This window comes from Caenorhabditis remanei, chromosome IV (assembly GCF_010183535.1).
Source record: "Caenorhabditis remanei strain PX506 chromosome IV, whole genome shotgun sequence".
Lineage (NCBI taxonomy): Eukaryota > Metazoa > Nematoda > Chromadorea > Rhabditida > Rhabditidae > Caenorhabditis > Caenorhabditis remanei.
In genome coordinates this window covers 14386101-14409634 of record NC_071331.1, presented here as the reverse complement: position 1 = coordinate 14409634, position 23534 = coordinate 14386101, and the positions used below count along the sequence as shown (strand labels likewise).

At 38.0% G+C, this 23534-nt stretch overlaps 8 protein-coding genes across 8 annotated transcripts; 3 read left to right on the top strand and 5 right to left on the bottom strand.

Annotated features, from left to right (window-relative positions):
- Positions 1-2671: 2671 nt before the first annotated feature.
- Positions 2672-3054, top strand: GCK72_014041 (uncharacterized protein; the record flags this gene model as incomplete). The annotated part of the gene is made up of 2 exons (XM_053730115.1): positions 2672-2811; positions 2922-3054. The coding sequence occupies 2 exons, from the start codon at positions 2672-2674 to the stop codon at positions 3052-3054; spliced, it is 273 nt and encodes a 90-aa protein (XP_053584887.1).
- On the bottom strand, positions 2707-3227 carry GCK72_014040 (uncharacterized protein; the record flags this gene model as incomplete). The annotated part of the gene is made up of 3 exons (XM_003107848.2): positions 2707-2886; positions 2938-3049; positions 3100-3227. The coding sequence occupies 3 exons, from the start codon at positions 3225-3227 to the stop codon at positions 2707-2709; spliced, it is 420 nt and encodes a 139-aa protein (XP_003107896.2).
- Positions 3228-4065: 838 nt separating this feature from the next.
- On the bottom strand, positions 4066-4748 carry GCK72_014039 (uncharacterized protein; the record flags this gene model as incomplete). Its single annotated transcript, XM_053730114.1, has 4 exons — positions 4066-4226; positions 4279-4365; positions 4415-4547; positions 4638-4748. The coding sequence occupies 4 exons, from the start codon at positions 4746-4748 to the stop codon at positions 4066-4068; spliced, it is 492 nt and encodes a 163-aa protein (XP_053584886.1).
- Positions 4749-5939: 1191 nt separating this feature from the next.
- GCK72_014038 (uncharacterized protein) lies at positions 5940-6607 on the top strand (the record flags this gene model as incomplete). Its single annotated transcript, XM_003107910.2, has 3 exons — positions 5940-6195; positions 6296-6385; positions 6435-6607. The coding sequence occupies 3 exons, from the start codon at positions 5940-5942 to the stop codon at positions 6605-6607; spliced, it is 519 nt and encodes a 172-aa protein (XP_003107958.2).
- Positions 6608-11513: 4906 nt separating this feature from the next.
- On the bottom strand, positions 11514-12231 carry GCK72_014037 (uncharacterized protein; the record flags this gene model as incomplete). The annotated part of the gene is made up of 4 exons (XM_003107724.2): positions 11514-11620; positions 11668-11815; positions 11872-12020; positions 12171-12231. 4 exons carry the CDS (start codon positions 12229-12231, stop codon positions 11514-11516), a joined length of 465 nt encoding a protein of 154 aa, XP_003107772.1.
- A 2008-nt stretch (positions 12232-14239) lies between these two features.
- GCK72_014036 (uncharacterized protein) lies at positions 14240-17324 on the bottom strand (the record flags this gene model as incomplete). The annotated part of the gene is made up of 7 exons (XM_003107749.2): positions 14240-14495; positions 14599-15190; positions 15260-15986; positions 16037-16642; positions 16689-16875; positions 16923-17154; positions 17198-17324. 7 exons carry the CDS (start codon positions 17322-17324, stop codon positions 14240-14242), a joined length of 2727 nt encoding a protein of 908 aa, XP_003107797.2.
- Positions 17325-18564: 1240 nt separating this feature from the next.
- Positions 18565-19335, bottom strand: GCK72_014035 (uncharacterized protein; the record flags this gene model as incomplete). Its single annotated transcript, XM_003107892.2, has 2 exons — positions 18565-18711; positions 19231-19335. 2 exons carry the CDS (start codon positions 19333-19335, stop codon positions 18565-18567), a joined length of 252 nt encoding a protein of 83 aa, XP_003107940.2.
- A 1246-nt stretch (positions 19336-20581) lies between these two features.
- GCK72_014034 (uncharacterized protein) lies at positions 20582-23297 on the top strand (the record flags this gene model as incomplete). Its single annotated transcript, XM_053730113.1, has 8 exons — positions 20582-20803; positions 20850-20994; positions 21037-21419; positions 21465-21592; positions 21645-22164; positions 22214-22649; positions 22706-23103; positions 23169-23297. 8 exons carry the CDS (start codon positions 20582-20584, stop codon positions 23295-23297), a joined length of 2361 nt encoding a protein of 786 aa, XP_053584885.1.
- Positions 23298-23534: the final 237 nt, after the last annotated feature.

Sequence of the window (23534 nt, the reverse complement as noted above, 5' to 3'; positions counted from 1 at the left end):
TGTAAAAATAAACAATTTCTCAAACGAGGAAAAGATCTACCTGACAGTCGGATTCAATTAATCGCTCAACAATTTGAGAGAATCCACGACCGGAGGCTACTATCAATGGAGTCAGACCATCTTCTTCGTCAATTAAATTTACATGGGCCTGAAAGAAATTGTTTTGAAAATATATAGTCTAATATAAAAAATTTACTCTTGAATTCAGAAGTAAATCAACAACATCCAAATGATTTTTGTATACTGCCCACATCAACGGGCTCCAGCCCATCAAATCAGGTTGATCGACAGCCGCTCCAGTTTCCAATAATAATCGTACAATATCCACATAACCGCCATGAGCCGCATTCAGAAGAGCACTCCATCCTTCCTATAATTTCTAATTTTAATGTTTATTCTTCTTTTCGGTATGGGCATCAGTAATATTCTGTTTTTTTGGTGAATTTAATTCTTGATAATTGATTGAAAATCTTACATTGTCAGTTTCATCAATGGATTCTGGATCTAACTGAGCCAATTGTTTTGCAACAAGTGTATTTCCAACTCGAACCGCAACAATGAGAAGAGATTCGCCGTTCTGAAAGTCGATAGGAATGTCACGTGGCTTGTTTCTGCAGTTAATTATAGAAAACTCACTGCGTTCCTGAGAGTAGATACTTCTGCCGTTAATGCACATCTGAGTTCGGATTCGCCGTGCTCAACCTGAAAAAAACAGTTCTAATTTTTCCTTTCATTCAATATAATAAATAGTTGGAGTTTTTAATCGGATAATTGTTTTTGATACTTTGAACTTTCCTTGAATAATATCATATCGTTTGACATTGTTTTCCGAATTGCAATTCGAATTGGAAACGGAGCTTACCTGTTCGAAGAGCTCAGCAATCTGTGTACTATTCATAGTCACCGGAAGAGCACTGGCAACGGCAAAAGCACTGCTTGCCGCTTCTTGCCACGGTCTTCGCAGTGTTTGAACCATGGCTCACCCCCTGCTTCTTCTCGTCTTCTTTCCTCTCTCCTCCTGATCCTCTTCAACGAGTTTCACTATTTCTTCCCTTTCTCTTCTTCCTCTGGCTTTTGTGTAGGTTCTCACTTTCTTCAAACTTTTGTCAAATCCTATAAATATTCTTACTTGACTCCGCGGCTTTTCTTCGGGAATTATTGAAGAATTTCGATATTCCAATTTTGTTGTGTTTGTTAATTTTCTGAAAAAAATTGCTAGAAGGCGTTATATTTATTCATGGATTAGAAGCAAAACAAGGTAGAAGAAGATTTTACTTTTGAATCTTTTGAGACTAAAATCATCAATGTTTCAGAAAAAAACAATATTCTAGGTTACAGTTTTCAGTGATATACTTTCACGAGTTACTGTACATTTAAAGGCGCACGCACGAAATCTGATATTGGTCTTGAAATGATTGAAGCATTTACGGTATTCTAAATCTTCCCAGTAATAAAAAAACTAGCAATTTTTCGCCTTGTGAAACCTCAATCTCGTTTTTGTGAATCGTAAATAATCGTAGTAGTCACGCTTGTGAGCCATATAAACTTTAAAGCCAAGTTTGCTCAAAGATGTAATTTTTAAATAATGAAATTCACAGAAATCAATATTGGAACGCAAAACTTGCCAAGGAAAATGTTTAAAAAAGAAATGACACATCTGTCATTGGCCGCTGCAGTAGCAGTAGCAGACACCGAAAAATGATGGGATGGGAGCCTGTCAATAGAAACACAAAAAATGAAAAGCATTGGCAAATAGAAATACATTTCGATCACTTAATAGCAATGAGCCTAGTCTTCAAAATCCTAAATTTCAACGAAAAAAAGAGTGACAACCTATCGAATTTCCATCACGCTCCGTTTATTCCAAGGGGTGAATTATGCAAATTCTTTGCCGAAACCTCGTTTAAAATTTCAGTGCGAAATGTCAGTTCAACCAAATTCTATCATTTTTATACATGGTCATGAAAACAGAAAAGAGAAGAGGAGTGAAAGATGAGGCTCACAAATACTCTCACAGGAGACTCTTGAAAGAAGGAATACTCAATTTACTCTTGTGTTGTGAGCAAGACAACGAGAAGCAAGCTTCGACCTCAATTTATATCTATTGTTAGGCTGGAGCAAGAGAAAAAGGAAAAAGAAGAATTCGGATCTTTTGAGCAATAATTCATGGACGTCCATTTTAATTGGGTTTTGAGAAAAAACAAAACCAACGAAAGCTTTTCCGTATTACCAAGTTTTCCATGATAATTTCAGTCCACTTGGAATATTTTTTTCGAAAATACATAATATGACAAGAAAAACGATCAAAATTTCACGAATCACAGATCACTAAACAGTTATAAATCAAAATACTGGTAATGGTATTCTTTATTCGTTGGAGGACACTCATCAGAAGCGGAACAATTATTTGTGAAAAAATGGTTCGATAGAGTTAGAAAAAAGCAAAGACTTAGTACGTAACACGAGAAGAAAAGTGTATGAAATTGATAAATGTCATTTACACCCTATCATTTTCGCTGACAGAGTGCATTCGAAGGTGATAAAAGTGATAGAGAAGCGAGACGCAGTTATGATCAATGGCCGCAGACGATCCAAATACGAAAAAGGAAATGTTTATTGAGAAAACAAAAAGAGCCAAAAAATAAGAAAACTGTCCGAGAAAATATAAATTATGAGTAAGGCACGTTGTGAAATATCCGTATTCGTTTACAATTCTTCTCCATCTCTGTCGATCTTCATGAGTTCAACGTCGAACTTGAGCACCGCATTGGCTGGAATCTTTGGTGGGGCTCCACGCTCTCCATATCCGAGGTGTGGTGGGATGGTAAGAATACGACGTTCACCGACGCACATGTTGAGAAGTCCTTGGTCCCATCCCTTGATCACCTGAAAGAAACAAAACGTTTTTACTGAGATTCTAGTAATGAACCTGCTTACCATTCCTTGTCCGAGAGTGAAAGTGAATTCTTCATTGCGAGTACGGCTGGAATCGAACTCAGTTCCGTCAAGGAGAGTTCCGGTGTAGTGCATGTGAAGTTGATCTCCCTTTCTTAAAAGATATTCATTTATAAATAGCTGTTCAGTCAGATTATAGCATACCTCGATTTCTGGACACAGTTTTCGGCACGTTTCTTGACTCCGATCTGAAGTTTATCGATTTTCTGCTCATCAGCAGCGTAGGCGAGGGCCATGAGGCACAGAAGTCCAACGATAACGGCGGTTTTCATCTTACTGTAATTTGAGAATAGAGATTATTTTTTTAAATACCATAAGAGGAGACTCTTGGAGAAAAATTCAATCGGAAAATAGAGCAAAAGAGCAATCAGTTTTGAGCAAATAATATCGAGAAGTCGACGTGGCTTTGAGACGCAGAGAACACAAAAACTGGGTCAGTAATGACTGGTTGACGCACACAATAAGATATGGAAAGGTGTACGTACTCACGAATTGAACATTTCGAGGTAGGATTTGAAGGTCTTTCCATTATCGGGTACGATCTCGTATCTTCATTGAACAAAGACGTCCTGGTTGGTGAAAAAAAAAGAATTCGGAGAGAAAGAGAAGTGTATCATTTCATTTTAAGTACTTTTTTTTAATTACCAAAATTTGAAAATTGAAATTGGAATCAGTTATAGTCTCCAATCACTAAACTTTCCTAGAAAATTTCGATAGACGTGTAATTCTAAAGATTACGGTATTGGGAAGAGTACTGTACCAAAAAGAAAATACTTGTTAGCAAAAAGAAAGAAAAACTATTACATTCCGACTACCGTTATCTTTGAACTTTGAACAACTTCTAATAGTTAAAACATTATTTTAATAAACTTTGAATATGCGATATTGGTTTTCAAAATTTTACTTGAGTGGATGAGGGTGTCAAAGTTGCGATATAGATATTTCAAATGTGTTTTTCGGACGACAAATAGTTTAGTTCTTCATATAACAAAATCTTATTGATAATTTTTCTTTGAAAATACAAAGTCTCATATACAGTATACTCCTGAACATGTATTACCCGCTTCACAGAAGGAAACACCTAATTATAAAATAAAACAAATTTAAAATCTAAAATTTCCATGTGGATGGATCATCTGGTTCTTCTGGATGAATGATTGATTTCTCAAGTTTCTTTGAATATAATCTTGCAATGAATGCATTTTGCCAGGTCCATTTCAGCATCACCAAAAACCACGTGGCAGTCGACCACCAGTTTAATCCATGTTGATCTGAAAAAGTATGAAAAAGTAGAGTAATTTATCTACTCATTCATTTTCTGACCTGTGTTTGAAACTCCTTGATGTTTTGTTGCAGCAAGCACAATGGCTGCAATCATTCCTCCAATTGATAAGAATCCAACAAGTAAATCTGAATTTCAGAAGAGATACTGCAATGAATTTACTCAGAATGAACTTACTCATCCAGAAAAGAATCTGGAATGTTGTGGGCTTCCATTTCAGAATTGTGTCTTTCTTGATAGAAAAATAGAAGAAGAATGTCTCAAATGCAAATGAAGTGGCAACAAGACACGTGGCAAGAGCTACCCAATTCTGGAATAAAAACAACTTGATAACGGTGAAAGTCCTTCAAATAAATAAATCAATCAAAAAAATAACTAATGAAACTGATTGAATGTTAACCTTCCATGCGAAAATATAAACGCATGCCCAGAAGAGTCCAATAATAATACCACAGATTGTGTACGCAATACGAACATTTATGTGACAGCATAAGGACCATTTCATCTCCATCTGAAACTGTAAGAGGGTTACTGTAATCTGATAATCGAGTAAGAAAAAAACGAAGAGAAATTAACATATGGACTGATGAAGAAGCTGTTTTATGTCTAAATTCTGCTACAGTTTCAAACCTAAGTTTCAAAAATTTCAGTTATTCTATTTTATGTTCAACAGTTTCGAACGCTAACGATTTTAATAACGCATTAAACTTAAATCGTGTTTTATCTTCATTCAAACTTCTCACTCCCATTCAACTTTTTTCTAATTATTTTCAGTAGAGTACACACAAATCATACATTGATAAACAATAGAAACTTCAGCACAGTTTTAGGGAAAAAATCAGATCAAGTTATATGATGTAACCTCAAAAAGTAGGCAGAAATAGGAAAAATGTCAACGATAACGAACTGAAAAATTATCAAAAAGGAGCATCTGTGGTTAAATGCGAGAAAAAGTGAGTGAGTTCATTCCAAAATTATTCGTTGCGAACTTTTACGATTTCCTTTTTCTCTCAATTGGCTTTCTGATTTTTCGATTGGTTTCTGCTCGTTTATTTTGTTCGTAGCACCCTTTTCTATCGTTTTTCTTATCAAAATGGTGGTTGAATAAGAAACTTTGCTCGAAGAATTGAACAAATATTGAACTCAAAATGGGTTTTTGAATACTGTACTAATTGGAATCTAGTGGATCTTTTAGTAGAATGACGAGCCTTGATTCGATACACCAATTTCTGAGAGAAAAGATTTGCCTCAAATAAAATAAAATATTTGAGAGGGTTACGGTAGTTTTGTGGAAATCGGCCGCAATCCAAGATATTATAGGATGACCGAAAGACATCGTCGAGTAAAAGAATTTCTGAAAAAGGTCAAACTTTTGCATCGAAATTGGAAACATCTACCTATTTTCTACAAAGGAAACAGAAACAAGTTTAACTTCCTTGTATTTGTTCAAAAAATGATTGAAAACAAATAGTTTATAATGATAATAACGGAGAGAGGTTCACATTTGCTGGTATATTTTGAAATTTCGAAAAAGATTGAATGAAAAACATCGTTTTTGCATGAAAACTGAACACAATAACTGAAAATCAAACAAGAATGAATCACCGCCCACTCGTTCCTCATGATTAAATACTCGCTTTTTGTTGGAATATTGAACATTCAAAAATATTAATTTTCTAAAAATAGAAAGATGTCTTCCAGAATGACTGCTGAAAATCGAAGCTTCTGTCAACTGATTTGTCACATCAACGTTCGAATCGGATGGACTATATTTGGAATTGTCTTCGGAATCTCTGCCGTTTTGACGTATGCAATTAAATTCCATAATTGGTCAGCTACTGCAACATGTGCAATTGCCACGTTGTTCGCATGTGAAACATTATATCTGTACTGGGGATTGAAGAAAAATACAATTGTTAATTGGAAGGAAAGCACTTTTCAATTGATGATTTGGCCAAGTGAGTGATTTCCCATGGTGATTCGTCATTAGTTTGATGGGAAGCATATGGATCCATATGAATTGGAAGTCAATGAATTCCACTGTTCTTCGAATTTCAGATGTCTTCATTGGTCTACTCGGTCTTCTCGGATGTCTTGTGTGTTATATTATCGCAGGAATCACTCATCAGGGAGCTGGATCAATTCAAGGTTTGTCTCTTATGACTTTTCAAAGTTTTTCTCACATTTTTGGTTTCAGCAATGTACGGAGAAAATCTATGGTTCACTGGTTCATGGAGTCTTGTGATTACAAAATGGACTTGGCAGAATGCATTTTTCGCCAGAAAATATTTGAAGAAAGTCGGCGGAGGATCTTCAGAAAATGGAGATGATTTGAATGATGACGATGATGTGGAAGTGATTAAACATTAATTGTTCATTGTGACCATTTTTCTAAAGCTTTGATGATCTCATTTATGAAAATGTATACATTGGATAAATATAATTTTTCTTCGGTTTTTTTAAAATCTTTGACATAGTATGAGCGCAGATAAAAGGATTACGTTTTCGAAAAAGACAACAAAAATGTCAGACCAAATAGAGATATTTATGAATTCAAACAAATGAACAAGCACCTGACAGGTTTAAGAAATTTTCGCGAATTCTGTGCTTCCGAATAACTGATAATTTCTTTTGTCAATGATCTGATCAACAAACCAACTTTTAAATTTCAATGATCAGCAACTCATCCTTCGATATTTGATCCATTTGTTTCTCTATCAGTTACATGTATATTTGTGTGGAGCACACGCGTATTCAAAGTGCTTTCCGGGTTCATTAAAACCAAAGTTATGTGTCATTGAGTTGATATATAAACTTGAAAATTCATTCCATTTTAATGAATTTTCGGGTGTAATTCCATTCTTGCTTCTGTATATTTTCAAGTGGACAGTCATGTAAGTGGCCTAATGATCAGTAAGAACTACGGTAAACATTGTTGACCTCTAACAATATTATCTATGAACAGTGCAAGTTTTATGTTTTTAATATTGACACAAAGATCAGCTGCGAACGCAAAGATTTCAAAAATAAATATGACTTGAAAAGGGCCGAAAACTTGTTCAAACGGACAACTTCCCGAATAATTTTGCACAATTTGAGAGCAAATAATCTGTGGATTCATGAGAGTAATGAATGAGAAACTTATAAATTAGAAGAATACTGTGAAATATAAATGTGAGAATCAGTTCTTCATTACAGATTAAATCAATCCGTCTTCTTGATCTTCTTCAAGATGTTGTACACTTCTATGTCATATCAATACTCGAATAATTGTTTTTGTCTGAAAAAGAAAGGGGAAATCAGTCAATGAAACTATACAAATTTTTGATTACGTGGATTGATATCAGTTTTATCTAGTTTTTGAAGAAAAAAGTTATATTTTCAGACATCGTACTTGATTTCTTGCATTGTTATGCTTTAAAGCTTGTTTCATTGTTACAGGAGTCAATCAAACCAAGTTCACAAGTCATTTGTTTTAAGGTACGTTCGTTTTAACGCCGAGTATTTTCTAGATCTCTACGGTGAAAACCTTCGGTTCACTGAGTTATGGTCAACTGCTATCACCAAATACACGTGGTAGAATGCGTTCATGGCAAGAAATTTTTCGAATACGAGAAGGAAGTTAGAATCTGGAGACTTTGAACCAGATTGTACTGAAGATATAATCAAGAATACGTAGATTGTTTTAACTATTCCTCGTTTTTCCTTTTCCGAAGAAAATATGGGAAACTGATTCAAATTGTATTTACGTCGCGTTTCTGGTTTCAGTAAATTCATAGTACTTCAGAATATACTGTGATCCTGATAAAAGTTCGAAAGATGAATGTTATGAGTGTATGATTGAAAGGCTTCTATATCTATATGTATAGAATGGAATGAAAAGACGTCTTATTCTTATGTAAGATTATAATTCGTATTCATGATCCATCGAAAAGAAGCTCTAGAATATCATGATAACATGAGACGTCGTATGAATGCGAGAATCGATCTAAATCATTATTAGAGGATTAGTGAGAAGTATGAACAACACGCACCGTCACACAGTTGTCTATCCCCAACACATCTATAAGACAAACCGCGACTGAACTCATCTGGAAGTTCCCTTCTTAATACTCTATCAAAGAATTTCCAGATATTTTCATCACTGATAAGGCGGAGCTCCCGAGTCTCTAAAGATATCACCCCCACAACCCATAATCAAGCGAGTCTTTCTCATTCTCCCTACACATCAAAATCTGCTCGTTTTCCCAAGAATCGCTCCAACTCATTTCCATAAACGCTTTCGTTGAAGCGTACCAAAGTGCATTTAGAAATTCAATTTCGTTCTCAACCATCCGTTCGTTTCCAATTTCCGTTCTCTTCATTTTCAAATCCTCTCATTTTGAATTCGAATACGCTGCTGATTGATGGATGAATGAATGGAAATTGGCCACCCAACGACTACGACGTCGTTCTCCTTCCAAACAAAGACGCATTTAATTCCATGTCCCCACCATCTCTCACTCGTCGAAATACACATTCATCTTCTCTTCTTCTTCTCCATTTTCCCTTCGTCCCCCCTTCTCCTTTCCCATCGTAAACGTCGGCGTATGTGCCCTTGAATTTCATTTGAATTCCGTTTAGACCACGGAAGAGTGAGTGAGACGCGACGAAAGAGATGAAGAATTATCTCCAGGGTCAACACACTATTTCTTCGGGTGTCTACGAGGACGAAGCGTTTGGATGCGGTTGGCCCGCGGCAGAAGAGACTCACCCTCCTTTTGCTCGAGTCGTACACGTCTAAGTCTTTCCAGGTCAACAGAAGGGAAGCAAGTGTATCGTCATACAATGAATGTCTGCGTCTATTGGTTATCGGAATGGTCTCTAGGAACTGCATACTCTCTAGCCAATTTCATATTGTCTGCGCTTGGAGACATTCCTGTCTGCGTCTCTGCAACAACCCTGTGGTGCCTCGCTGATGACTAATTCTCAAATGTCTCTCCGATCTCTGAATATCTCTTGATGGTGTCGGTCAACGGCAGACGAAGGGAATATGTCTCTCTCCGCGATGTCTTCTACGGCTTCTTCGGTTAATGTCTCTCAAGAAACGGGGGACTTTCTTATCCGACTCGACTTGTCTGCGTATTCGAATATCCAATAATCTCTTGTCGGTTTAGAAGAAGGTCTTGTGATTCTCAAGAATCTCTCGAGACGTGTGTACACTATGTTCGTGTCCTTAGCTTCATGGACACTCCATCTCCACAGTACTATTTCTTTCAGACATAATTCTCTGTTCTCCAGTCTACGTATCTCTCTAATTGGCGGTCAACGGCATTCTCTGAGTCTCTGTATCTACAATAGTCTTTTCATATTCGAAAATGCTTTAGTGGTTGTCTGGGTCATCTTGGTTTGTCATCGCCTTCTCGTATTGCCTTCAATGCTTTCGTCTCTCGGGTCATTCTTCTCTTTAGGTTGGACTATCACCGACTGGACTCTCCGTCTTCACCAATGATCAAAACGTCTCTCTCATTCTTCTTCCCGTCGCTTCGATGCAACGCGCCACACCACACCACACGCGGCCCTCGGGGTAAAAGTACAACGTATAGTGGCCCTTCTCTGAATCTCCTCATTTCAATGATCTCTCATCTTTCTCTAACCCGTCACGTCCCGACTAGTACGAGAGCCGTCCTCCAAACCAACCGCTCTTCTTGGCATTATGAGGCGACGTAATTGCTATCTTCGACGCACGTCTCTCCATTCCGCATGCTATCTCATCTGTCCGCGTTGTTTATCGCGGCTGACCGCTCTCTGTCCGTCGCGCGTCTCATCTCCGGTGCCTGGTAGAGATAGACTCCGCCTCCAGTGTCCACCTGCAGTGCTCTGACCACGCCCACTCGGTGACGGGGTCGGTATAAAAGCGGTGGGGAGGGGGCGAATCGGCATATACACAGCATTCGTCTCCCCACCCTTCCCTTCCCGTCCTTCTCCTCTCCCTTCTCTTCCCTTCCCCCCACTCCTGACTCTATACTATTCTTCTGCTATTCTTACCCTCTACTACCGTCCACCCGTACATATGTTTCCGTGCTTGACATTGTGCTCAATCACGTTACAATATATGGGTCGCCGGTCTTAGGCGGTTCTTAATCTTAATCAATACAATTTCAGGATAAAATACTAGTTGGAACGACATTGAAAGGGCCAGGGAGAGAATGAAAGAGACATTGAAAATGAAAAGAAAGAAGAAAAAGAACAGAAATACACACATCAACAGACATTTCAGGTTTTCAGCTATTCAGGTTCAGCCAACTCATGCCAGTTCATCGTCGTCGATGGAAGAGCTCGTTGACGCATCGAAGGAGGATCGACTGGACTTTTAATCAGAGTTACGGGGGTTTGTGGAGCTGTGGAATTCCTAATCAACGAACGGCTATGCAATGGAGGAGTTCGTTTCGGAACGGCGATCAATTAGTCCCAGAGCGAACTTAAAGTACATTTTGTTTATTGAATAAAGCTTTTAATTGTCTAAATTGATTAATTAGCTATCTTATTTTTTATAAAAAAATGAAATCCAGGGAACTGAAACACTTCCAAACATTTTTTCTGTTTGAATGAACTGCCGAAAAGTGTGTCTCGTTGATGTTTTACTCTCTGTTTCTCTCGATTTTCCTCAGGATTCCAACTATGAACTTCTGGTTTCTTACACTTGAATGATAGTCCCATTTAATTTCTTTAAGATCCACTTTATTTTTCTCCAAAATTCATTCTGGAACGCGAGCTATTATCGATTTCCCAAGAGGCGTTCTTCAATGAGACATCACGTGGTAACTCTCAATGCGCGCGTGGAAAAGTCTCGTGGCTCCTTTATTTTGGGAATAATCATAGGTTCCTTATAATCATTAGATTGGAAATAATTCAATCTTTGTTTTTGTGTAAAAATAATAAAATGTTTCTCTGTTACTTTTAGAGAAAATTCAACTGAAACTAAAAAATGAATATTCATTGGGGAAGAGGGCTCATGAGACGTGTTCAGCGGTAACCCTTCGGATGTTCACAGTATCTAATTTCTTTAATTTAAAAATATTTTGACGCGCTTGTGAAGATAATGTGCTTGATTTCAGAATTTTCAATGCAAAAGTATAGCATTCAGAAGAACAGATTCATTTCGAAAATCTAGAAGATTTATTACAAGTAAAATACATTATTATCACTGAAATGAAAAGAAAACAAGTAAGAGACCAGTAAGAGATCAAATGCTTCTCTGAAGATTCTCATTGAATTCATCGAATTCTGATAGTGTTTATCCTAGAAATGGATTCTTTCTCCCAATCAGTTTCTCCAATTTTGCGCGTCGTTTCAACGAAGAGTTGTCCGCTGGGATCATTTCAACAGATGATAAGTGGGAAACTGAAAACGAAAATTTACAAAACTGAATATGTTTCTAATCGTCTTACTAGAAAGCTGGCATTCACTGGATCGTTTCATGTACATATTGACGTAAGTTGTATAGACTGGAGCACTTTTTGTGTTGAATCTCTCATAGAATTCGCAAGTGAACACACTGCGGCCACCGACCATTCCATATACAGCAGCTCGGCATCTCTGAAAATATTAATTGAATTATTTTGGAAGTTCAGTCAAGGTAGAAGTCAGTCTACCTTATCTCTTTGGCAGGTGGCAAGGCATCTATCCTCAGTGGTATCATATCCATCAATTGCCATGGCATACGGTCTCAATGGAACTGCCACATCTCGATCAGTGTAGACTGTGAAACAAGAGCAAAGGTAGCATGGATTGCCGAAATGGTCTGAAGCGAATAAATATCAAAGCATGAGAAATACAGTTCTAGGTTTCTAGGTTTGGCTGCTGAAGATTGATTGGACCGACTATTTCAGCTCCAGTATATATGAAAACTAGGTCATTCGACGGAAAGTACACTGAAAAAGTTCAAACTCACTTTGCCGATTCCACGCGACTACAGTAGTGAAAAGTGCTAGGAAAAGTGCGAGTTTAAGCATTTTTCTTTTCCCTTTCCAAATGAGAAAATGATGAAAAATCCTCCCGGATATCAACGGTTTTTATGCGGCTTGATCCACATTGGGGCGTGGTATTTAGGTCATTGTGCGATTTCTTTTTCTCGAGATCAGTCAGCTTTTCTTTCTTTTTCTCTTATCAACTGTATTTCTTTTGATGGAAGCTTCTTCTTTTTCTTCTTCTCTCTTTCTTCCTTTTCTCTTAATTCATAATCCTCAGACGCAACAACTTGTTCTCCGGAATTCGACACCTTTAAACGAGAATTGAATGAAATAAAAATCCTAAAATTATCTCAGAATGATAAAGACAATAATAATGATAATATTATGCGGACAAAAGGCTAATCTAGCCATGATTTATTTTATTTATTCAATTGATGATTTAGCTGCCGCAATAGTTCTTATCATTGTCCCGACGGATCCAGATGCATTTCCAAAAGCGATCATCTCGATTAGAATCATCTGATGACGAGAATTTTTCGGAAAAAAAGAGAAAGGTGAGCGGAAAAGCAGGTTTCAATTTTAGAAAAGGACATTGATTCACGAGTTGTTTTCAATTCTCAGGAATATATTTCTGAAATGGACGCCTTGTTTTGCAGATGTGAATGTACAGTAATCAATTTCATAGTTTAAATCGGCAATATTCTCAGGATTTAGTGTTCGAAATCGGAATGCGTAGGTTCAGTTATTACAGCAGGCAAGACGGTTTTATGAAATCCGAATTGCGCACACAACCAATTTTCCAACTTTCTCATATCGATGTGCTTGTTTTGAAGAACATAATCTATAATTTTCGTTAGACTATTTGATGTTGCGAAAGCATACACTTGGATTGCTGTTCAAAGGATTTTTCCTTTCCACAAAATTTCAAATTCCCAATTATAACATTTCAGTCATCCGCTTCCGTTCCCATGATTCCAATAATTCTGGAATATTCTATTTCGTATACACTTCATACGTAACAGACTCAATCTAGTTTTGTTACTTTGGAATTGATATTCATTCGATTTCCGTTATAATTCTCCTTATTTCCTCATTTCCATATTGTCGTATTAATAAACGTCCACAGAACATTCTCGATTATTTCTCTGCGTCTCTCCAACTCACATGCTCTTTCTTTGTTTCTATGCTAATTTAACAATCGATGCTTTCTATAATACTCCTCAATTTCCGTTTCTCTCAATTTCTCTCTCTTTTCAATTATTTTGATTCCGCTGCCTGACTAGTGAGTCGACTTGTACATTGCATTGCGCTGCCCGTTATCTCAGAGTAGAAGGATATCTGCGTCTCTTGTCTACCTGCAATCCCTCGATGCTTGGCAAGCTGCCAAGTGTCCTCTAACACTCCAAGCAACCGAATGAATGGCCACTATACGAATTACTACGAGGACTCACTAGATCAATAACCTTACGCCAAGAAGAGGAAAAAGAAGGGAACATACATACGAACGTCCTCAGTGCACTTAGACACCCTTCACCCTATGTTTAATGGTGACACTCGTGGTGCACGCGGTAGTGTATGGGCCTTCCGTTCGAACGTTCGTTGGTTCGGCACTATCTCGTTGCGCTTTTGTGTCACCTTCCATCGCTCGCCAAACTATCTCGCGAATCGACCCGAAGACGTCCGTCTACCCGTAGCTCCTATCCATGTTACTAGCAGATAGAGTGAACATGGAAGTTGGTACAGGTGTACGGCCAGTAGGAGCTCTTGAGTGTCGAGTAGTTGGGTCAGGAAAAAAGCGATGAATAAAATCTTTGCGTGATGGGTAGGGTTCGAACAGATTCTTGTTTTGTTTTTCAGTATTCTCTAGTTAAGAATCTCGCCAACAACCTTTTTTAGAATTTGCAACTTCGGAAAGCTAAACATATCAGTATAAGTTGTATTAGTAGATTACAATAAATACGGCATGCAATAAAATCAAAACTGGAAAATAAACCCTCTTGAAATTTAAAATAAATCACAACTACAAAGTTAAAAATTACAGCAAATCCACTCAGTACTCGATGGTAATTGTTTTAGTAACCAAATACTCATTCAGAGCTTCCTCTCCCATGTCTTTTCCAAATCCAGATTGTTTGAAACCACCAAACGGAGCAGCTACGTCGGTCTTCTGATAGGTGTTCACGAATACGGTACCAGCGTGAAGTGCTTCGGCGACACGGAGAGACTTTGATGCATCACGGGTGAAGACTCCAGCCGCAAGACCAAATTCAGTATCGTTCGCACGGCGAAGAACGTCTTCCACATCGCTGAAATTGGAAAGACTGAGATGGGGATGTATGAATAAAAAAGAAAAATATGAGGAAACAGAAATGGGGTCTGATCTGGTAGTTCAATTTTCAGAACACTCACTCATCATCGAAGCTAGAAATGCACATAATCGGTCCGAATGATTCTTCACTAGCAGCAAAGTTCTCATCATCAATATTCGAAAGGATAGTCGGAGGGAAATACAGCCCTTCTCGTTCCAATCGTTTTCCTCCAATTTCAACTTTAGCTCCATCGCGAACTGCATTTTCTACGTATTCGACAAGTTTATTCAAATGAGCCAGATGATTTTGTGGTCCATGATTTGTCGATCTATCAAGTGGATCTCCGATTTGATATTGCTTAGCTTCTTCTACAAGCTTTTTAACAAAATCATCGTGAATTGATTTGGCGATGAAAACTCGTCCAGCAGCAATACAATTCTCTCCTTTGTTGAAGAAAACTGCTCCACATGCTTGTTTCACTGCCTTCTCTAGGTCAGCATCGGCGAAAATAATGAGTGGTGATTTTCCTCCAAGTTCCAAAGACACCTTCTTGATGTTAGATTTGGCACATGACTCCATGACAGTTGCTCCGATTTCAGTAGAACCAGTGAATCCAATTTTACGAACATCGGGGTGAGCTGTGAGACGATTACCGACCAACGATCCGGATCCAGTGACAATATTGATGACACCTAAAGTATTGAATAATTACAACGAATATAAGTAAGCTCTCGTGGCAGAAAACTAGTAAGGTACTATACCTGGTGGGATTCCGGCAAGAACTGAGAGTTCAGCAAACTTCAAAGCAGTCAATGGAGTCACTTGAGCTGGCTTATGGACAACTGTATTTCCAGCAGCAAGACACGCAGCCATCTTCCACGACAACATCATCAGAGGATAATTCCATGGAGTAATCAGTCCGACGACTCCAATTGGTTCACGGAGAGTCAAACATAGATTTTTGTTTGGACGTGCGTTTGAAATTGGAATGGTTTTTCCTTGAATCTTATCACACCACCCAGCAAAATATCTCCATACATCAATGGACATTCCGACGTGAGTTTTAAGTGCAAGAGTATAAACTGCTCCAGCATCAAGAGATTCTAATGTTGCCAACTCTTCTTTATGTTCTTCCATGAGCTCAGCAAGGCGGTACAGACGCTTTCCACGTTCACGTGCTGACATTTGGCGCCATTCTCCACGTTCAAATGCTTTCTTAGCAGCTCGAACTGCTCGGTCCACGTCAGCTACAGTAGCCAAAGGAAGAGCACAAATTGGTTTCTCGGTGGCTGGATTAATGGTTTGGAAAGTACGTCCATCAGAAGATCCGACGAATTTTCCATCGATAAATTGCTCGTGTGGAAATTTGAGTTCCATGTTGTTGACATTCAAGACAATTGGATCGTAGCTCACACTGAGTCCACCCTCTCCACGGAGATTACGGATTACGATATCAATGTTTTCTCCAAGAGTTGGTCCGGAATAAATCTGAAAAAAGTTGAATAGGTTCAGTCTATAACTGTTCCAATTGATCTTACATGTCCTGATTCCAACTCAGCTCCTGTATTGAACTTAATTTCCTCAACGAGACGAGTAACATCTGCAGAACTGGCTCCACTTTCAAAGAAGTCGGTATCACTCGACACTTGGGATTTTAGAATTCCAGCCCAAATCTTCTTCAGTTTAGCAACTGTATCCTTCTCTTCGTCAGTGAGCACCAATTCTTGGACTTGATCAGCTCCTTGACCGTACTTTGAAGCAGGAATCATCTTAGTTCCAATCTTTACAGTATCAACAATGACCCATTTTCCGTCTGATCCAGGAAGCAACAACCCACGATCTTCAACAAGAACCTTTCCTCCTGGAACTTCAGAAACAGCAACTTCAACAGCATCCTCTGGCAGCTTCTTTGGTTTCCACAATTTCGATCCGAAGAACGATACTTTCTCTCCGTTCAAGATAGCCCATGCTCCTGGAACTTTGTCATTTCCACGGATGAAGTTATGGAGTTGTCTTTGAGTTTTCGACCAGTCGATTTGGGCTAATTCTGGTTTTGTAGTGATGTATGGCTCGTAGGAAGCACCTTCTTCTGGTTGAACAATACGGGGAGCCTTTCCAGAAGCGATGAGTTCGACTGATTCGGCCTGTAAATAGAATGAAATTGAATGTTCTCAATTATATGTTACTTACCACAGCAGCCACTCCAGCTGGATACAAGAATCGTTTATACAAAGTATTTAAAGTATCGTTTTCTTCAACCTTGCATTTCTTTTGGAGCAAGATTGGTCCGGTATCAAGTCCATCATCAGCCCAGAAAATAGACAATCCAGCTTCTTCATCACCTTCGATAAGAGTCCAGTTAATAGCCGAAGCTCCTCTGAAAAGTCAACTTTGATTTGGAGGAATCAGTTTTTTTTACTAAACCTGTGCTTTGGCAAAATACTTGGATGGTAGATAATACTCTTCTTTGGTGGAGCCTCGGTGATTTCGAGTGGAATGAATTGAGTACAGAATGGTAAAACATTCAGCTCTGCATTATACGATTTGTATAGTTCAAGCATTTCCGGAAGGGTCTCAAACTTTCCAGTTTCTGGATTCTTCTTACGCCAACGAGCAGGTTTCTGGACTGGAACACAGTCCTTGGCTGCTTCGATTGCTGAAAAATATTATTTTTGAACGGTAATTTTTATAGGTCATACCAAGCAAGTCTTCTCTTCCATTCTTATCTGGAATTGTGAACACAACTACAACTTCGTGTCCATTTTTTCGAAGCTCCTTGTAAACATCAACACCGAATGCCGATTGGCCTATGATTGCAATTTTCATAGCTGAAAATCAAAGACAAAATTGTTGTATTAAATAGAAAAGACGGAAGTTTTGGATGAATAAGGAAATGAATAGAATCGGGACAACAAGAGAACTTGATCCGTCAGTTTTAGGGACACAATCTGTACGCAGACGGAAAGAATAATAAAGCAGAAAGATGTTTCATAGATCTACGAGATTTTAATCTTTATTTATTGAGTGCTAAAGTATGATTTTTGATCAAAAAACATTTTCAGATCTGTCTTCAAACGGTTTGTCTTGGTATTGCGAGAGGATGACAAACACATTCTTTGGGTAGGAATCAAGAAACGAAATCCATTTACTGTTGCGACCGCCAACGAAGAGATGACCGATAAACAATGCGTTCTGTTTCTGTTATCTTCAACTTCTCGCCACTCAACCTAAATGATGTTATCACGTGGCAGATGGGCGATTCTGACCACATCCAAACTGTTTACGACATCATCAGCCGATTTTTCGCAGTTGCACAGAGAACATGGAAATAAAGAGACGAACTTTGAAAAATCACGTTTTTGAGGTATTAATTCGATCATTTTCCGCATGCAACATTTCAATGTAATTTTTGATTCTAAGTAAACTCATTGAATCACAGAGTGTGGTAGAGTTCAAACAATCAAAAATGAAGGTATTCAGTCACTATAAAGTTGTTTATTACCCATCCGCCGGTGGCTGACCACTCGCTCAAAGTTCGGCCCGGGGACGCGGAGTGGGTCTCGTTGCGGAATTTTGATTTACGGCGGCTCTTGACCGTACTTTCGCCATGAAAAAGTTTTATACTACGGTAGTCGCGTCGAGACCCACACCTCGTCCCCGGGCCGAACTTTGAGCGAGCGGTCAGCCACCGGCGGATGGGTAATACAGATCTTGAACAAGTTTTTAATGGACTACGGTAACTTGATAATTCCGATCCTACAGTAATCTACGGGAATGTGGCAACAAACTCCACAGTTTAAATAGAATGCGCGATGCAAGTGATATGGAGAAATAATTTTTGATAACGTAACATTGTCGAGTGTAGTGTTTAATCGGGAAAATCGATAATATTATTATTAGTGAAATAGAGGCAAGACGATATATACATGGGAACCGTGTTTGAATTTACTCCCAAAATTGAGAGATTAATAAAACCAGGAACAACATCATAATCGAAACAAAAAACATTGAAAATATTTGAGAAAGGGTTGACATGGAAACAAGAAACCAAGAGGCTTTGGAGTGATCAGACGACAAAGAAGGTGATTAGCCCAAAGAATGTAGTAAGAGCAAAGATGATAATCCAGTTGAAGAGACGTTGCTCCCATGGTTCAAGCATGTAGATTCCAGAGACAAGAAGATATTGAAGGTAGATATGCTCACCGAGTGTTTGCTGAAAAATGAATATAGTCTTCACTAAAGAGCTTTGAATGGTCACCTTCACATTTTTCAAATAATAATCACTAATTGAGCATTGTATGAATATTTAAAAACAATTATATTTTCCGAGGGAAGTCGGGTTTCATCGAAAGTCAAAAAGAGAAAATATTGAATAGAACTGAATAATTGCAGCAATATATACGAAAAATATTCGAATCTTCTGAATAAGAACATGTTTATGAATGAATATCTTTCAGCATATTTTATTGTTACAATTAATTCTAAAAAGTATCTCACTTCAAACCAAATTGAAGTTAAAAAAGACTTGATAAAATTCAAAATTCTACGAGTTTCTTCCGATTGAATTTAGAGACAGTCTTTCTGGACGACTTTCCTAGCAAAATAGTCTCACAAAATAGTCAGTGTTACTTTTAATATTCACAGAGAGTTGTAGTACAGAAAAAAGCCTTGACAGGGAGCGGTTATGTTCACGTTTCTTGTTCTATTTAATTTCAGATGAATTTTGACTTACCTTCGTCGGTTTTCCTTTTTTGAACTGACTGAAATCCCCATAGTCGTTTTCAAATGCTTTCGTAGTTGTAGTAGTAGTTGTAGTGGTAGTTTCTGTTCTTGACATTATAACCTGCAAAGAAGGATTTTAGGCTCAACAGAATTCCACCAAAAGTCGATAAATGCCGCGCAGACATCTTTGTATACAGAGATGATAGAATGTCTGATAGATGACACATCGTTGAATGGTGCCATCTATCAGGTGGAAAGTGATAAGAGAAAAAAGGACACAATTCTTCTGCTGCGTTGAAAAATGCTAGTTTTCCGGAAAAGATCAAAGTACGACTAAAATCTAGGATCAAAAAATAATTTCCGACCTGATTACTCGAACTTTGAGCAAATATCAACTCAGAAAGCGCCGAAAACAAACAGAACGTGGAAAAAAGGTGCGAAAAATAAACATTATCTTGGGGAAGAAAATGCGCTCTACTGACATCTGAATAAAAATTATAATTTTAAGCCGGGAAAAGTTATTTTCGGTAGTTTTTCAGTCTGAAATTTCAATATATTCATTTGACAAGCCATTTAAATGGACCATTTTAGAACATCAATCCCTCACTAGAATCAAAATCATTTTTGAACACTGTATTCACAACATTATAGAAGTTATGACACGTCGCCTTCCTCCTTTTTGTGTTCATTCATATCTCCTGCTAGTTCCCACGTGTTACAAAACATTCCAAACGGTTTCCAGTTAGTGAATCAGTTGTCTGCGTCTCAGTGACTCTCAAAAGTAAACAAACTGAAGAAATAGAAAGTCTGCTCTACTGCTCAGGCAACTCGATATTAATCTAATTCAAGTAAATTTAGAGACTAACGCGACCCAGTTAGATTGACCCACAGTCTAATTAGACTAGCATTTTGTCTAATTAGACTACAATTTTGTCTAATCCAACTAACATACAATCTAAATAGACTTGCCTGTCTAATTAGACTTTAAAACTGTCTATTTAGACTTAAAAACTGTCTAATTAGACTTTCAAAACGAGCTAATCTAACTAGATTGTATTTAGATTGCTATTTTGTCTAATTAGACTTCGGTTGTCTAATTAGACTAACATCGAGTTGCCTGAGTGCGAAATTCACATAACTGTATTAATACCTTTTTGGTTTATGTTTATAGTTTTTAGAAAAAATCAGTGCAGAGCACTGATTTGTTATCTCTACCAATGTCTCTTAGAACTTTATTATTTTTATCGAGTCTAAATAATCAGAAATATAATATATTTTATTGTTCGTATGCCTAATCATTCATTATAACTCTTCTCCTGATAACATCACAGTTTCTAAAAACATTGGCATTTCAGCAGGCCATGGCTCCCAGACATCGCCGACCACCGCGAGAACTGGAAACACCGTCGGCCACAATCAGATACGAGCCGATAGTCGAACCGGAGCCATGGTTCTCATGTAGCTGGGATATCGCCATAATTTTTCTGTTACTAGGAGGCACAGCTTTTGCTGTCGTTCTTCATCTGTATCTTTATCCAACCGTAGACAAAATTCATCCACTTCCAAATGTCGACTTGGAAAATGTAAGATTTAAACCGCCCTCTTTCTAATATGAATTCTGATTTTTAGGCACCATATACTTGGGGAACCTATCGACCTCACATGTACTTTGGATTGAGAACCAGATCACCAGCATCACCACTTTTTGGAATGATGTGGTATGAACAGCCAGACACAATTCAGAGGCCTCATATCAGGCATTGGTGTAACCAAGGTTAGTCGATTCTCAGCTATATAAATTAGGCGTTTATTTCAGATGATAGGCTTCCTGGATATTATTGGTACGAAGCTGACGGTCGTACTTTTGGACGACAAAATATTTCTGAAACTCATAAAGGTGTGATTCAAACAGATTGGATCAATGAAGCCAATGGGTTTGCTGCACGAGTGAAACTAAATATGGCTCAAGGAAGAAGATATAATGTCATTCTGTATTTGTCAGCACAAGAACTTTCGACTCGCTTCCGTCTTGGAAGACACCTGAAAGATATATTCTACGGATATAATGACCTTCTGGGTGCATTTACGCTGAGCGTTAACTTGAAGGATGGAACCAAGCTTCATTCTTCTCATTCTGCAATGCTAACTGACGAAAGAATACAAATTGATAAATATCAGGACTTCATTGTAGACAATACGGTAATTCAACGAATATTAAAAACGGTTAATAACATTGTTTTCCAGCAAGCAATAAACCCACAAAACCAGCCACTTCACTATCTTCTGAACGAAAAGAAAAACTCTGACGAAGGAAAATTCATTGCAGTGCAACTGAATCTAGGGAGCCAGGCTGAATTCGATATTGTACTTCAGTTAGTTTTAAACTTATATGGACGACTCGTACCGTTTTACTAGTTCTTCCAGAACCGAGAAGTTGAAAGCAATGAAATCAGAAGAATTCAATAATATTCTTCGCGGCCGAAGTTATAATTTCAATAAAAAATATGAGAATGCGTTTCAACTTTCTGGGAAGAACTACACCAACAATCAGCAGAAAATGGCGAAAGTTGCTTTGTCTAATATGCTGGGTTCCGTTGGTTACTGGTATGGACACAATCGTGTTTTTCACAATAATTTGTTACATCCATACGGTCCGCATTCGTTCTTCTCTGCCGTTCCGTCTCGACCATTTTTCCCACGTGGATTCCTTTGGGATGAAGGATTCCATCAAATGTTAATTCGTAAAATGGATCCAAAAATGACTTTAGAAGTAATTGTATCGTGGATGAACGCAATGGATACATCAGGATGGATTCCAAGAGAAATGATTGTTGGAACTGAAGCGGAAGCAAAAGTTCCGGCAGAATTTATTCCACAAAAATCAGATGTTGCCAATCCACCAACTCTATTTTATGTGATGGATAAACTCATTCATGACGATAAGGTAATTTTATTAAAAAAATACCATCCCTTAATAATTTTCATATTTTCAGACTGTTGCCCGGTATGCAGGAATTTTGAAATTGTTATATCCACGACTCGAGAAATGGTTTACTTGGATTCGAGTGACACAGGCTGGACCTACACGTAGTACATTCAGATGGAGAGGTCGTAATTCCACTATCCTCTCCGAGCTGAATCCGAAAACCTTGTCATCTGGATTGGATGACTTTCCGCGAGCATCTCACCCGTCCGACAATGAATACCATCTTGATTTAAAATGCTGGATAGCTCTCGCTTCTCGGGTTTTGGCTCGTCTTGCTAAATCCTATGGAACAGAAGTTGAGTATCAGAAAGCTTCAAAAGCCATGGAGGAGCTCAATAATTTCGATACACTTACAAAAGATCATTGGAGTGAAGAATACCAAGGGTTCTATGATTACGGAAAACACAGTGTAGATGTCGCGTTGGCTCCTGTCCCTGCTGCTAGTTAGTTTTCTTTTTCAACACGAGTGATTGAATGAAAATATCATTTTCTTATTCAGGTAGTCCTCGCCAATTCGAATATCAAAGAGTGACGTCTCGTGCTCCAACGTATCAATTGGTTACAAATGTTTTTGGCTACAACAATTTGTTCCCAATGATGCTTAAAATGATCCCATCAAAATCGCCAGCCCTGAAGGCAATGCTTGATAAAATCCACGATCCAGAAGTATTGTGGACGAAGTTTGGTCTTCGTTCCATTTCCAGAAAGTCTCCCTATTATATGGCGAAGAACACGGAACATGATCCACCATATTGGCGAGGATATATTTGGATTAACATAAACTACATGGTTTTGAGCTCTTTGCGACATTATGCCGATCAACCTGGACCATATCAAGAACAATCACTTACCATTTTCAATGAGTTGAGAGCAAACTTAGTTTCAAATATGGCAATTGTAAGTCTTATTCTTCTGAATACGAATAATTTTCAATTGAAAAATGTAAATTAAACAATTTTCAGCAATTCCAAAAGACCGGATTCCTTTGGGAAAATTATGACGATCGAACCGGACAGGGACGCGGATGTCATCCCTTCACTGGATGGTCTTCTTTGATTCTGCTTATTATGAGTGACAACTTGGATACCTAGTTTCTTTATTGTTAAAAATTGTTATCACTTTTCTGCTTTTCATGCCATGGACTAGTCTTTTCGGTTTTTGTACCTGCTGTTTCATCTGTTTTATGGGTATTTATTTATATGTATTTATTCATTTTCGCTTCTTTGTTTGAGATTAATTATTCAAGGTGAACTCCGCGGTGTAAAATAACTTTCATCATATTTTTATGAAGGGTTTGATATGTCATAAAGTGTGTTGTCTTCTTGAAC